This window comes from Colobus angolensis, unplaced genomic scaffold (assembly GCF_000951035.1).
Source record: "Colobus angolensis palliatus isolate OR3802 unplaced genomic scaffold, Cang.pa_1.0 Scaffold174, whole genome shotgun sequence".
Taxonomy (NCBI): Eukaryota; Metazoa; Chordata; class Mammalia; order Primates; family Cercopithecidae; genus Colobus; species Colobus angolensis.
The window spans coordinates 3,515,089-3,528,050 of NW_012114866.1; the positions used below are offsets into that span (position 1 = coordinate 3,515,089).

At 42.9% G+C, this 12,962-nt stretch overlaps 1 protein-coding gene across 2 annotated transcripts in view; it reads left to right on the forward strand.

Annotated features, from left to right (window-relative positions):
- Window positions 1-12,962, forward strand: part of ME3 (malic enzyme 3, NADP(+)-dependent, mitochondrial) — a 215,502-nt gene that overhangs the window by 100,647 nt on the left and 101,893 nt on the right. For both annotated transcript variants that reach the window (XM_011938489.1, XM_011938490.1), the window contains exon 4: window positions 244-393. In XM_011938489.1, the coding sequence (XP_011793879.1) occupies window positions 244-393 (150 nt within the window). The remainder of the gene's footprint in view (window positions 1-243; window positions 394-12,962) is intronic.

A 12,962-nucleotide genomic window follows, 5' to 3' on the forward strand; every position in this document is an offset into this window, starting at 1 on the left:
TTTTAAAGGAGTTATTGTAAAATATTTAACAGTACCTTCACCATGTATAATAATAAGCACCACAAGCAGGTCATCTTCACATTTCATAGCTGTTGAAGCTCATGCTCAGGGCAGATGGCTTGCCCATGAAGGTGCCCTTGTAGCTGGGCAGGAACGGGAGCCCTGGGTCTTTGCACCACATCACAGAGGCATCAGGGCCTGCTGCTACCCCATGTCAGCTTGCTTTTTCTCTCCCTTTCCAAGGTACATCATTCTCATGACACTCCAAGACCGGAACGAGAAGCTCTTCTACCGAGTGCTGACTTCGGATGTGGAGAAGTTCATGCCTATCGTGTACACACCCACCGTGGGGCTGGCCTGTCAGCACTATGGCCTCACCTTCCGCAGGCCCCGGTGAGCCCCTGTGGAGTGAGGGTTCCGGGAGGGGCTGCCTCATAGAGGGGAATAAATTCTTTCCACCATTCATGCATGTATTGGGACCCTGGAGGCTAACTCCTGACTGGGTCAGTGGTCCAACAAAAAGACATTTGATTTTAAGCATTTGCTCAGGAAAATGACCCCGTAAGCAGATAAATGAGCAGAAAGAGTAGCTAGCAAGGGGATATCGAATCTTCTTCACTTCCAAATAATAAATGCCCAGCATGCTCAGAGTTGACCTGAGAGAGTTCAGGTTGTATTTCTCCCATTATCTACCTATCACTTCTCTCGCCCTCTCTGGTCATCTCCAAAGTACCAACAGCTCTCCTGCCAATTCGGGCCAATGAATAATGGAGTGTTGGATACCAAAGATTGAATTTTTTTGCTGTCTCGAAAAACCAGCATATCTTCCTTCAGGCTTGACTCAGATTCTACTTTAAATGTCATTTTATTAGACAAAATTTTGGCACTCCATTTTCTTTCAAAGCCAAAGAATTTTGAGCAGTTTTCTAAAGCAATCAGTTTTTTTTCATAATGACTTCAGAATATATGTTTAAAAAAAAGAAAAAATGGTAGGGTCCTTGGGGGAAGTTGTCTTATAATCATAAATACATAGTTCTAGCACTAATGTTAAAAGAGCTACCCAGTTTATTATATGTAAGGGAACATTGTTCTAGTCTACGTTCAAATATGTAACATACTGTGCACAGATGTGTAATTTACATTTATGTAGAATTTATAAGTCAGTGTTTGTAAATCACACGTTATATGGGGAACATGTAATAATGAATTCAAAACGGCTTTAATTTAGAAAAACAATCTTCTAGTTTTGTAGCTAGCATTTGGGTTGAATATTACAAGATGGTTACAGTGTGTTCCCAATGCCCGTCCTGTTTCTTTCTGGGTCCCACTGTTACCACTGGCAGAGGACAGCATATCAAACCTCATCCTGATGGTGGTGTGTCTGGCTGTTGCAGCAGACACGACCTCATCACTCAGAACAGCTAAGCTTTTGCAAACCTATAGAGGCCCACTTTGCCAAGACCCCATAGCAGTTCTGGTCTTCAACATGCTTCTTTCAACAGGAAAGAGACTCCTGTTCTCTTATTCCCATTCCCGAAACCAATAGTGCCAGAGACATTAGGAGCTGATGGTACATTTCTGAAGGATACGGGACTGTATGTACTTCCCTGTTCCTATGCAGAAATGATCCTTTCTGCACAGATCAGCTCATGGCATTTCATCTGAAGCATTTAGCAGCTCCCTAGGGCTTAAAGAATCAAGACCAACACTTTGATAGATCTAAACCTGTCACAGCCCAGCTCCAAAATTCAATGTTCTAGCTACTCTGATCTGTTCTCCATGCCCAAGCACACCAGTGTTCTTCTCCATGCCTATGCACATATGGTCCTGTCTGCCTCAAACTCCTGCATCTCCCCTTTCCTTGGTCTCCACTCATCACAATTCAGGTTATCCTTCAAGGCCCACCCCAAAGGTCAACTTCTCCATGGAGTCCTCCCCCATCCCCTCAGGCTGAACTGACCACCCCTTTTTTGGCCTCCTCAAAATCCATTACACATACTTCTTCTATCCCATAGTTTTCTTTTTTGTTTTTCATGTTTTTAGTTATTGTTTGTATATAACTCTCTTCTACTAGAATACAAACTTCTTGAAGGGGCAAGAAACATGATGGATCAGTTGTGTATTCTAGACCAATACTTGGCAAGTAATTGTCACTCAGTTGGGAAAGTAATGCTGTGTACTCACTGTGAAGAATTGGTTCTTTGCAGTCAGCCCCAAATTTTAATCTCCTTGACCCTGGGTGATTTTCTTATCTTCTCTCTGCCTTAATTTCCACATTTATGAAATCAAGGTAACAATACTACCTACTTCAATCATTATGAGGGTAAAATGAGAAGTGTGGATCAGGTACCTGGCAGAAAATTGAAACCAGATAAATGTCAGTGTCTATTTCTCTTCAGTAACTATTGCAGAAAGGAGAAAGGATTAATAGATGTAGAGTCATATTATACATTGCATGTTTAAATATTTACCAAGAAAGTAGAATCATTGAACATGTAACAAACTAACATTTTTAACTTCAGAAGGAAACCGAACCCAAGATTATGCAAACATATACAATTTTGCTTTTCCAGAACCAGCTTTTTCCTGAAGAAAACCTTTATCCCCCTAAGGCAAGATTAACCATCTCCCCTGACTAAGATCTTATGGAAATTCAAGTCTATCCCACTCTGGCCCCTATTGCCAGGATGTGTGGAAGCCCTCACTCTGTAAGCTCCTATGGAAACTAGACTGTAGTGGCTTCAGTTGGTTCCAGATAAACTAGTATCAGGGTCAGGACCTTGCATATGCAACAGGCTTATGAAAGTAGAATTTGCCTCCAGAGCCCACTCCAGAATCCAGGGAAACCACCAGGACTGAATTTACATATCTTAACTCATTTAATTATTACAACCTCCCTAGGAGGTAGGCCCTATTTTTATCTCAATTGCAGATGGGAAAACTGAGGCACAGGGAAATAACTTACCCAAAGTCACATATAGTTTATAACCAGCAAAGCCAGGGCCCAACCCAATCTGAACCAAAGTGTAGACAGGCAACCACCACACTACACTGACTCTTATAGTTTAGGACTGTGCACAGCTGGTGGGCATTCTGGGTGGGATGTCGTTGCAGCTCCAGGAATGTTTGACTGCCCAGGGGTCTCAGGTGGGGATTGCTAGATACCATTTCTAGAGCTCTCCTAGGAGGAATTGATCCAGCAAGGTCCCAGGGCCTGCAGCTGGGTGAGCTTGAGGCAGGCTTGGGCAGACTTAACCGTCTTCTTGAATTAGTCCCTCACACTCTTCTGGAAGTCCCTCAGACTTCCCGAATATGTTGTGCACAAACCCTTCTTCAGATGATTACCCAATTCAGTTATTTGACATGTGACATTCTGAGTTGTTGCTCTAGGTTTCCATTTGGCTGCTTTCCAGGTGTGGATTCCACACCTGCCTTGTTCCTGAGGGAAATAAAAGTTTGGGCTCCGCCCAAGCCCTGAACTTCATCTGAGACCTGGCTTGGACTTACTTTGTGGATTAGCATCTGAAGGGAGGACAGTCCCGAGGCCGAGAGGGAGAGAGCCAGTGCCTTCTCAGTTTCTGAAATGATAAATACTCCTGCCAGGTTCCCAAGAACAATGAAGTCCTCTGTAAAAGTGTCTGGCCCCCCACCAAAGCTAATTACATCCAGCTGACGCTAAAATTGAGCCGTCAACCTGCCTGGGGCTCTGCATCACCTCACAACCAGGGAAAGAGTATCTCAGGGGCACCTGAGTGTCCCTGGGCAGATAGGCACCACAGAAGGTTCTGGGCTCTGGTGGAGCCTCCTCTGCCTCATCCTGCCTCTCACCTGACACATTCTCTGCATACGCCTCCATAAGCCTGGCTTAAGGGAACGCCCCCTGAAGGTCAGTCACTAGTGTGTAAGCTGGAAGAGGTGAAAGCCAGAGGTGAGGCTGGGTGGAGGCCAAGATAGAACTCAACCCAGAGGAAGGGGGTGGAGAGGAAGCCAATATGGGGTCCAGTGTCAGTGAATACTCTCCCTTTCCCAGGCCACATCACTCTTGACCAGCCCTGTCTTCACATGCCTCATCCTCTTGGGCTCCAAGCAATGTGCTGCACCCGCCTGTAAACCTAACATTTCCCGGCTTTGGTATAGGTCCAACCCGTATGGGTGATGGAGATCTGAAAGAAAACATTATGACACTTGTTAAAGATGGTAAGGCAGACTTTATTCAGGAGCTGGAGAGCAGGGGACTACGATAGACATATAACTATGGCAGAGGAGTCTTGCAGTGAGGGAGAGAGATTGGACTCAACTCTGACTCCAATAAGGACAAATGGGGATTTATAACCCAGGAACAGCATGGGGGGCAGTGCTTGGAAAATTAGTAGGAGGAAACATCAAGAATAGGGGGTTTCTGGTTAAATTGATAGGATGGGATTATTGCTGAAGGCAGGCCAGAGTCCTGAGATAACAAGGGTGGCGAGTTACCAAAGGTAGGTGGAGGATTTTAGCCAAACCGGCTTAGCAGGATTCTTGCTCAAACTGGATTCTACAAGGACAGGGAGGGAAGCCCAATGTCTGACCTAGTCAGAGGAGACTCAGGAGCCCAACTAAAGCTTTGGTCAAAGGAGAGTCTTTGTCAGAGGGCTGGGTTGTAGGTAGTAGAAGCAGCACAGACTTTGAAGCCAGGCAGTCTTGGCCTTGAATCTCAGCTCCTGATGACTTTTGGCAATTAATTTAGCACCTCGTCAGCCTCCTCATATATAAAATGGAAATCACACCTATTCACATGGCTGCTTGGGAAGATTCAGTGAGATTCCAAATGTAAAGGGCCTGGCCCTAGTAAGAGCTCAGCAGCTGTGATCTGCTTGACCCAGGACCCCCAGGAGTTGTCATCTACTCAGTCACCCCACTGAAGAACACACACTGTAAACCTGCTGAGGCCACCCCAGTCCTCTGAAGTACTGCCACACTCTGTTGTTTGATTCAGACCTGATCATCTGTATTTGCACTTAACTAGCAAATCATTAGCAAGTATGTGTGAGGAATTAGAGATCGGGCTGTGATGAGTTAGAAAGGTGAGGCTGGGAAGTGGGACTTGGTTTATATAGTCGGAGGCTCTGTGGAAAGTACCTGAAGATGTATTTAGACAAGGCCAGCAACCCTTGGCCCTGAGCCAAGCTGCTGTCTTCTTATCTGCAAACAGGTGGTCTTCTACACACCGGCCAATAACATATATACAGGATATTAACAATTACCATTTATTGAATGCATGTACTTCTCATGGGAGGGACGTGGTCTAGCTATTTTGTGTGCATTATTGTTGAGCACTACAACAACCCCTTAAGGTGCTTATTATTTCACTGAGATGAAAATGAAAGCTAACTTATCTAAGACAATCACAGCTGACCCAGGGCCAACTTCCTGTGTTATATTCCTGAATTCATAGTCCAGTTTCTGCTTGGCCCTGGTAAACATGACACCTCATTCTGGCCTTCACTTAAACTCTCTTGCCAGATAGGTCTGCACCCAGGAGGGACACACACATGTGTGCACACACACACACTCACACTTGGGAGGCATAGCATATCACGTTGGACAGAGCTCTTGGGCTGGAGTCAGAAGTAGTGGTTCAGCCCCCTCATCTAAATACCATGTGGTCTTGGAGCCTAGCTACTCCACTGCAAGTTCGGATCACAGGAACTATCCACCTTGTGAGATCATTATGAGGGTCAGAAGGGCTAAACACATGTGAACATGCTTTATCAATTGTAAAGTTCCTCATAAGCTTAAAGCAGGGGTATTACTTTTTCATCTCTTCTTCCGCCTCACCCCATACCTGTAAGAGGATATGGTTACAGTTCACATTTACCTCCTTGGAGTTTCCTGCTTCCTGCTCAATATGTCTAGTATGCTTCATTTTCTTGCATTGGAACCTTCTTGTCTTCAACCACCTCCACTAGCAACCCTCACGAGCACAGGCATGTGCACATATACCCAGAGCGACCCCTGGGACACGAATCACATGCCTCTGCTTCCTAAATACCCACTGGAGCCCATTTCCAACTCTACGCAAGACCAATGAATGTCAACACTTTGACCAAAGCCACTCTGGAAAACAAAGACAACCTTGCCCCAGTAAATGGAGAGATCGCTGACACCCAGGGCATGGTTTTTGAGCACATCACAACACAGTTCCAACCCAGCTGTCCATTCATTGGGAATATGCACAAACACACACACATACTCCCGGGACAACTGGGAGGCAAGCAGAAAGCAAGGACTAGCATCATCAAACCAGCCTCCTGCCCAATCTCAGGCCACCAAAGCACCGATTCCTTTGGCCAAGACTGCTTGACATTCCAATTCCACCCAGACTCTGCTGCCAGACTTTCAGCCATGCTGCTGGAAAGGCTTTCTTGAGTAGAGTGTGTGCAAGGCCTGCAGCCGGTTCTGGTTAATGTCTCATCTGGCTCTTTTAGTCCCTTGTCCTTAGCTGTTATAGGGAGATCACTGGATTGGGAGTCAGGAGATCTGGGTTCTACCCCTCAACCATCCCCTTTCTGGCTACAACGCCTTAGGCAAGTCACTTAGCTCATTAGCCTCTAGTAACAGTGGTAGGGTTCTGCTGCATGGCTTCCATGATCTCCTCTAGCTCTAACATTTTATGATCTACTAACCCAAACTCTATAACTAAGTTAGAAATAGATCTTTAAGTGATCCATGGTAATATTATGCAGCCAAACCTAAGTTTCCCCACCTGTAAAATTAAGAGGGTCTACTTAGAGCACCAATTCTCAGTCCTGGCTGTGCACTTGAAGTGTCTAGGGAGCTGTAAATCAGAATCCCTGAAGTGGAGCCCAGGCATCTCTGGTTTTCAGAAGCTCTTCAGAGGACTCTAATGGGCAGCCAGGGCTGAGAACTGCTGAGCTGGGTGTTCCCTGAAATTCCTTGCAGCTTGAATCTTCTGTGACTTTTAGGGAGTTGATAATCTGCATCCCATATTTTCCAGCCCATCCCAACCTGGAAGTACTCTTGAAGGTTGAGGTCATAATAAAATAACAGAACCTTCGTCTCCAACTCAACCTTCAGTAAGCCAAATTGTTCAGCCCCACCACCCAAGCTCCCTCATCTCATTCACAGGATTGGTGGGGGAGTTCTACATCTGCCATCCTCTCTCCCCCAATTTCCTCTCAGTACACAAGTTCCTATCACTACACAGAAGTCTCACTTCCAAGTTTCACTCTTATTCTCTTGACTCCCCCATGTAATCACCTACTTTGTAACGGTAATAGCTGCCCACTCATGTGATGGCAATAATTGATTAAATAGGAGCAAACATCTGGCTCAAGGGTGGTTAATCATTTAGGTAACCGTGTGACCAGTGTGGCCTGGCTCAAGAGATGCACTGGGCCAGTTAATGTCCTTTTCAGGAATTTGAAATGAGACATGATAGAAGTCATATAGAAAGAATTTTCCACTTGGGAAGAAAAATTAAAGCAAAAAGGATACCCTGGTTTAGACTTTAGAGTTAGGTTGTGGTAGGCCAATGGCAAATGCCAGCTGAGAAGGAACAGAAAATAATAGAGCTGGAAGTAAAGGAATATTTTGGAGAGAGGAGATAAGGGCAGATGGGAGAGAAACAGGGAAAAACACAGAGAGAGTGGCCCCTCAAGCTGCCTCAGTTCATGACAGCTTTCCATTCCAGTTCCTGTCCAAAACTTTACAATAGGCACTCTCTCTCCAGGGATAACTTAAGTGAACTTCTGCCTTAGGTAACTAGAACAGCCAAACTGAAAAAAGAGCTATGAAATCAGATAGATCTGATCCCTTGTGAATAGGCTGGATGGAGCTAACAGGTTAAAGTAAGTATCTCAACTTTAATGAGCATTAAATTCACCTGGAGGGCTTGTTAAAACAGAGTGAGCAAGTCTGGGAGGAGACCAGAGAATTTATGTATCAACGAGGTCCAGGTTATGTTGATGCTTCTGGCCAGGGACCACACTTTGAGAACCACCAGAAAGGATGATGAAAGGCAGCTCACTGCAAAGCGAACAGAGACCATGGGAAGGAGGTAGGAGTAGTAGATATTTCCACGGTCCACTGTACATTAGTAGATGGAGCTGGGAGTCATGAAATATGGGTTCCTGTCATGAACTAGCAGCGTGACCTATAATCCCTCCCCCTTTCTGGACCTCACTTTCCTCATCTATAAAGTGACGATATTGGTAGGTGATCTCAGGGCTCCTTCCAACCCTCGCAGTCTTTCATTTTTCTTGCAGATTGGAGCACCGTGGCTACAAATTTGCCTCTGAGGTTTTTGGCATTTAAGGGAGGAAAATGCAAAAGTAAATGAAAACACATACTTTTCATTTTCTGACAAGAAAAAGCTTGCAGGCTTATCTGCAGAAGTGTCATTTTTTTGCTGAGAGCTCTGATTCACAAATGGGCACCTTCCCAGACAGACCAGCTGGGCAATCCAGAATCTGTCATGGATTATTTGATGCCGCGACTTGGGAATTGATGCCGGAATAGATCTTAGGAAGGTGGCAGGAGAAGGAGTCCTTCCAAAGCATAAGGTTGTTCAGCTGTTATTTGACATGAATGTCACATGGAGTAAGTAAGTGAATTGTATCTAGATCCCACATTGCTGAAATACTTTGGAACAGAGGTAGAGGAGAGAAGGAACATTTATTTTTGTGTCTGAATTATACAGATTTCAATCACTGAGGGAATTAGCTTATTTTTTTTAGTGAAAGCTTTGAGATTTGCATCTGAAAAAGTGAGTTTGTGCTTAAATGCATGTGACCTGCCTGGGACTTTAATGTCCAGAAGGAGCAGCTTGCTCTCGGGAAAGGACAGACACTCCTCAGCCATCCATGAGTTTGGGTGGGAGTGAAGGTGGCAATGTCTGAGCAGCCCCCACGAATGCAGAGATTATGTTTTCCTTACTTAAATGGGAGACAGATGAACTTCATTAACTAGAACAGGATGTTCTGGGTTGACTTCCTTTAGCCAAAGGCATTATTCCCTGGCAATTTAAACAAACTGACTTTTGTTTCTTTTTTATCTGGCTCTGTCCTTTTCCTCCTTTGTCCCTGGCAATCACAGCCATGGTGATCAAAAGGATAGGTGTGGGGAGAATTTCCTAGCCCTGAGAAGGAAATACGTACATGCAAGCAGGAGTTGAGTGTACCATTCCTCAGATGACCTTAATCTCCCATTGACCTATAAAATGCACTAAATGTTCCGTTTGCTCACACTGAGTTTCGCCTAAAAAGAGTGGCTTCTTTTTTTGTTGTTTTGTTTTGAATTATTTATTTTATTTTTATTTTATTTTATTATACTTTAAGTTCTGGGGTACATGTGCAGAACGTGCAGGTTTGTTACATAGGTATATACATGCCATGGTGGTTTACTGCACCCATCAACCCGTCATCTACATTAGGTATTTCTCCTAATGTTATCCCTCCCACAGCCCCCCATCCCCTGACAGGCTCCGGTGTGTGATATCCTCCCCACCGGCTGGTGTCCATGTGTTCTCATTGTTAAACTCCCACTTCTAAGTGAAAACATGCAGTATTTGGTTTTCTGTGCCTGTGTTAGTATGCTGAGAATGATGGTTTCCAGCTTCACCCATGTCCCTGCAAAGAACATGAACTTATCCTTTTTTATGGCTGCATAGTATTCCATGGTATATATGTGTCACATTTTCTTTATCCAGTCTATCATTGATGGGCATTTGGATTGGTTCCAAGTCTTTGCTATAGTGAACAGTGCTGCAATAAACACATGCATGTGTGTGTCTTTATGGTGGAATGATTTATAATCCTTTGGGTATATACCCAGTAATGGGATTGCTGGGTCTTCTGGTTCTAGATCCTTGAGGAATCGCCACACTGTCTTCCACAATGGTTGAACTAATTTACACTCCCACCAACAGTGTAAAAGTGTTCCTATTTCTCCACATCCTCCAGCATCTGTTGTTTCCTGACTTTTTAATGATCACCATTCTAACTGGCATAAGATGGTATCTCATTGTGGTTTTGATTTGCATTTATCGAATGACCAGAGATGATGAGCTTTTTTTCATATTTTTGTTGGGGGCATTATTGTCTTCTTTTGAGAAGTGTCTGTTCATATCTGTCACCCACTTTTTGCTGGGGTTGTCTGTTTTCTTCTTGTAAATTTGTTTAAGTTCTTTGTAGATTCTGGATATTAGCCCTTTGTCAGATGGATAGATTGCAAAATTTTTCTCCCATTCTGTAGGTTGTCTATTCACTCTGATGATAGTTTTTTTGGCTGTGCAGAAGCTTTTTAGTTTAACTAGATCCTGGTTATCAATTTTGGCTTTTGTTGCCACTGCTTTTGCTGTTTTAGTCATGAAGTCTTTGCCCTTGCCTGTGTCCTGAATGGTATTGCCTAGGTTTTCTTCTAGGGTTTTTATGGTTTTAGGTCTTATATTTAAGTCTTTAATCCATCTTGAGTAAATTTTTGTATAAGGTGTAAGGAAGGGGTCCAGTTTCAGTTTTCTGCATATGGCTAGCCAGTTTTCCCAACACCATTTATTAAATAGGGAATCCTTTCCCCATTGCTTGTTTTTGTCAGGTTTGTCAAAGATCAGAGGGTTGTAGATGTGTGGCATTATTTCTGAGGCCTCTATTCTGTTCCATTGGCCTATATGTCTGTTTTAGTACCAGTACCATGCTATTTTGGTTACTGAAGCCTTGTAGTATAATTTGAAGTCAGGTAGCATGATGCCTCCAGCTTTGTTCTTTTTCCTTAGGATTGTCTTGGCTATATGGGCTCTTTTTTGGTTCCATATGAAATTTAAAGTAGTTTTTTTCTAATTCTCTGGAGAAAGTCAATAGTAGGTTGATGGGGATAACATTGAATGTATAAACTACCTTGGGCAGTATGGCCATTTTCACAATATTGATTCTTCCTATCCATGAGCATGGAATGTTTTTCCATTTGTTTGTGTCCTGTCTCATTTCCTTGAGCAGTGGTTTGTAGTTCCCCTTGAATGGGTCCTTTACATCCCTTGTAAGTTGCATTTCTAGGTATTTTATTCCCTTTGTAGCAATTGTGAATGGGAGTTCACTCATGATTTGGCTTTCTGCTTGTGTATTATTGGTGTATAGGAATGCTTGTGATTTTTGCACACTGATTTTGTATCCCCAGACTTTGCTGAAGTTGCTTATCAGCTTAAGGAGATTTTGGACTAAGATGATGGGGTTTTCTAAATATACACCATGTTATTTGCAAACAGAGACAATCTGACTTCCTCTCTTCCTATTTGAATACCCTTTATTTCTTTCTCTTGCCTGATTGCCCTGGCCAGAACTTCCAACACTATATTGAATAGGAGTGATGAAAGAGGGCATCCTTGTCTTGTGCTGGTTTTCAAAGGGAATGCTTCCAGCTTTTGCCCATTCAGTATGATATTGGCTGTGGGTTTGTCATAAATAGCTCTTATTATTTTGAGATACATTCCATCGATAGTTTATTGAGAGTTTTTAACAGGAAGGGGTGTTGAATTTTATCGAAGGCCTTTTCTACATCTATGAGACAATCATGTGGTTTCTGTCATTGGTTCTGTTTATGTGGTGGATTACGTTTATTGATTTGTATATGTTGAACCAGTCTTGCATCCCTGGGATGAAGCCAACTTGATCATGGTGGATAAGCTTCTTGATGTGCTGCTGGATTTGGTTTGCCAGTATTTTACTGAGGATTTTCGCATCAATGTTCATCAGGGATATTGGCCTGAAAATGTCTTTTTTGGTTGTTGTGTCTTTGCCAGGTTTTGGTATCAGGATGATGCTGGCCTAATAAAATGAGTTAGGCAGAAGTCCCTCTTTTTCTATTGTTTGCAATAGTTTCAAAAGGAATGGTACCATTTCCTCTTTGTACCTCTGGTAGAATTTGGCTGTGAATCTGTCTAGTCTCAGACTGGTTTTGGTTGGTAGGCTATTAATTAGTGCCTTAATTTCAGAACTTATTATTGGTCTATTCAGGGATTGGACTTCTTCCTTGTTTAGTCTTGGGAGAAGGGTGTATGTGTTCAGGAATTTATGAATTTCTTCTAGATTTTCTAGTTTATTTGTGTAGATGTGTTTATAGAACTCTGATGGTAGTTTGTCCTTCTGTGGAATCAGTGGTGATATCTCCCTCATCATTTTTTATTGTGTCTATTTGATTCTTCTCTCTTTTCTTCTTTATTAGTCTGCCTAGCAGTGTATTTATTTTGTTAATGTTTTCAAAAAACCAGCTCCTGGATTCACTGATTTTTTTTAATGGTTTTTTGTGTCTCTATCTCCTTCAGTTCTGCTTTGACCTTAGTTATTTCTTGTCTTCTGTTAGCTTTTGAATTTGTTTGCTCTTGCTTCTCTAGTTCTTTTCATTGTGATATTAGGGTGTCAATTTTAGATATCACCTGCTTTCCATGTGGGCATTTAGTGCTATAAGTTTCCCTCTAAACACTGCTTTAGCTGTGTCCGAGAGATTCTGGTACATTGTGTCTTTGTTCTCGTGATTTCAAAGAACTTATTTATTTCTGCCTTTATGTTATTATTTACCCAGTAGTCATTCAGGAGCAGGTTGTTCAGTTTACATGTAGTTATGCAGTTTTGAGTGAGCTTCTTAATCCTGAGTTCTGATTTGATTGCACTGTGGTCTGAGAGACTGTTATTATTTCAGTTTTCTTGCATTTGCTGAGGAGTGTTTTACTTCCAATTATGTGGTCGATTTTAGAATAAGTGCAATGTGGTGCTGAGAAGAATGTATATTCTATTGATTTAGGGTGGAGAGTTCTGTAGATGTCTATTAGCTCCACTTGGTCCAGAGCTGAGTTCAAGTTCTGAATATCCTTATTAATTTTATGTCTCATTGATCTGTCTAATATGACAGTGGGGTGTTAAAGTCTCCTACTATTACTGAGTGGGAGTCTAAGTCTCTTTGTAGGTCTCTAAGAA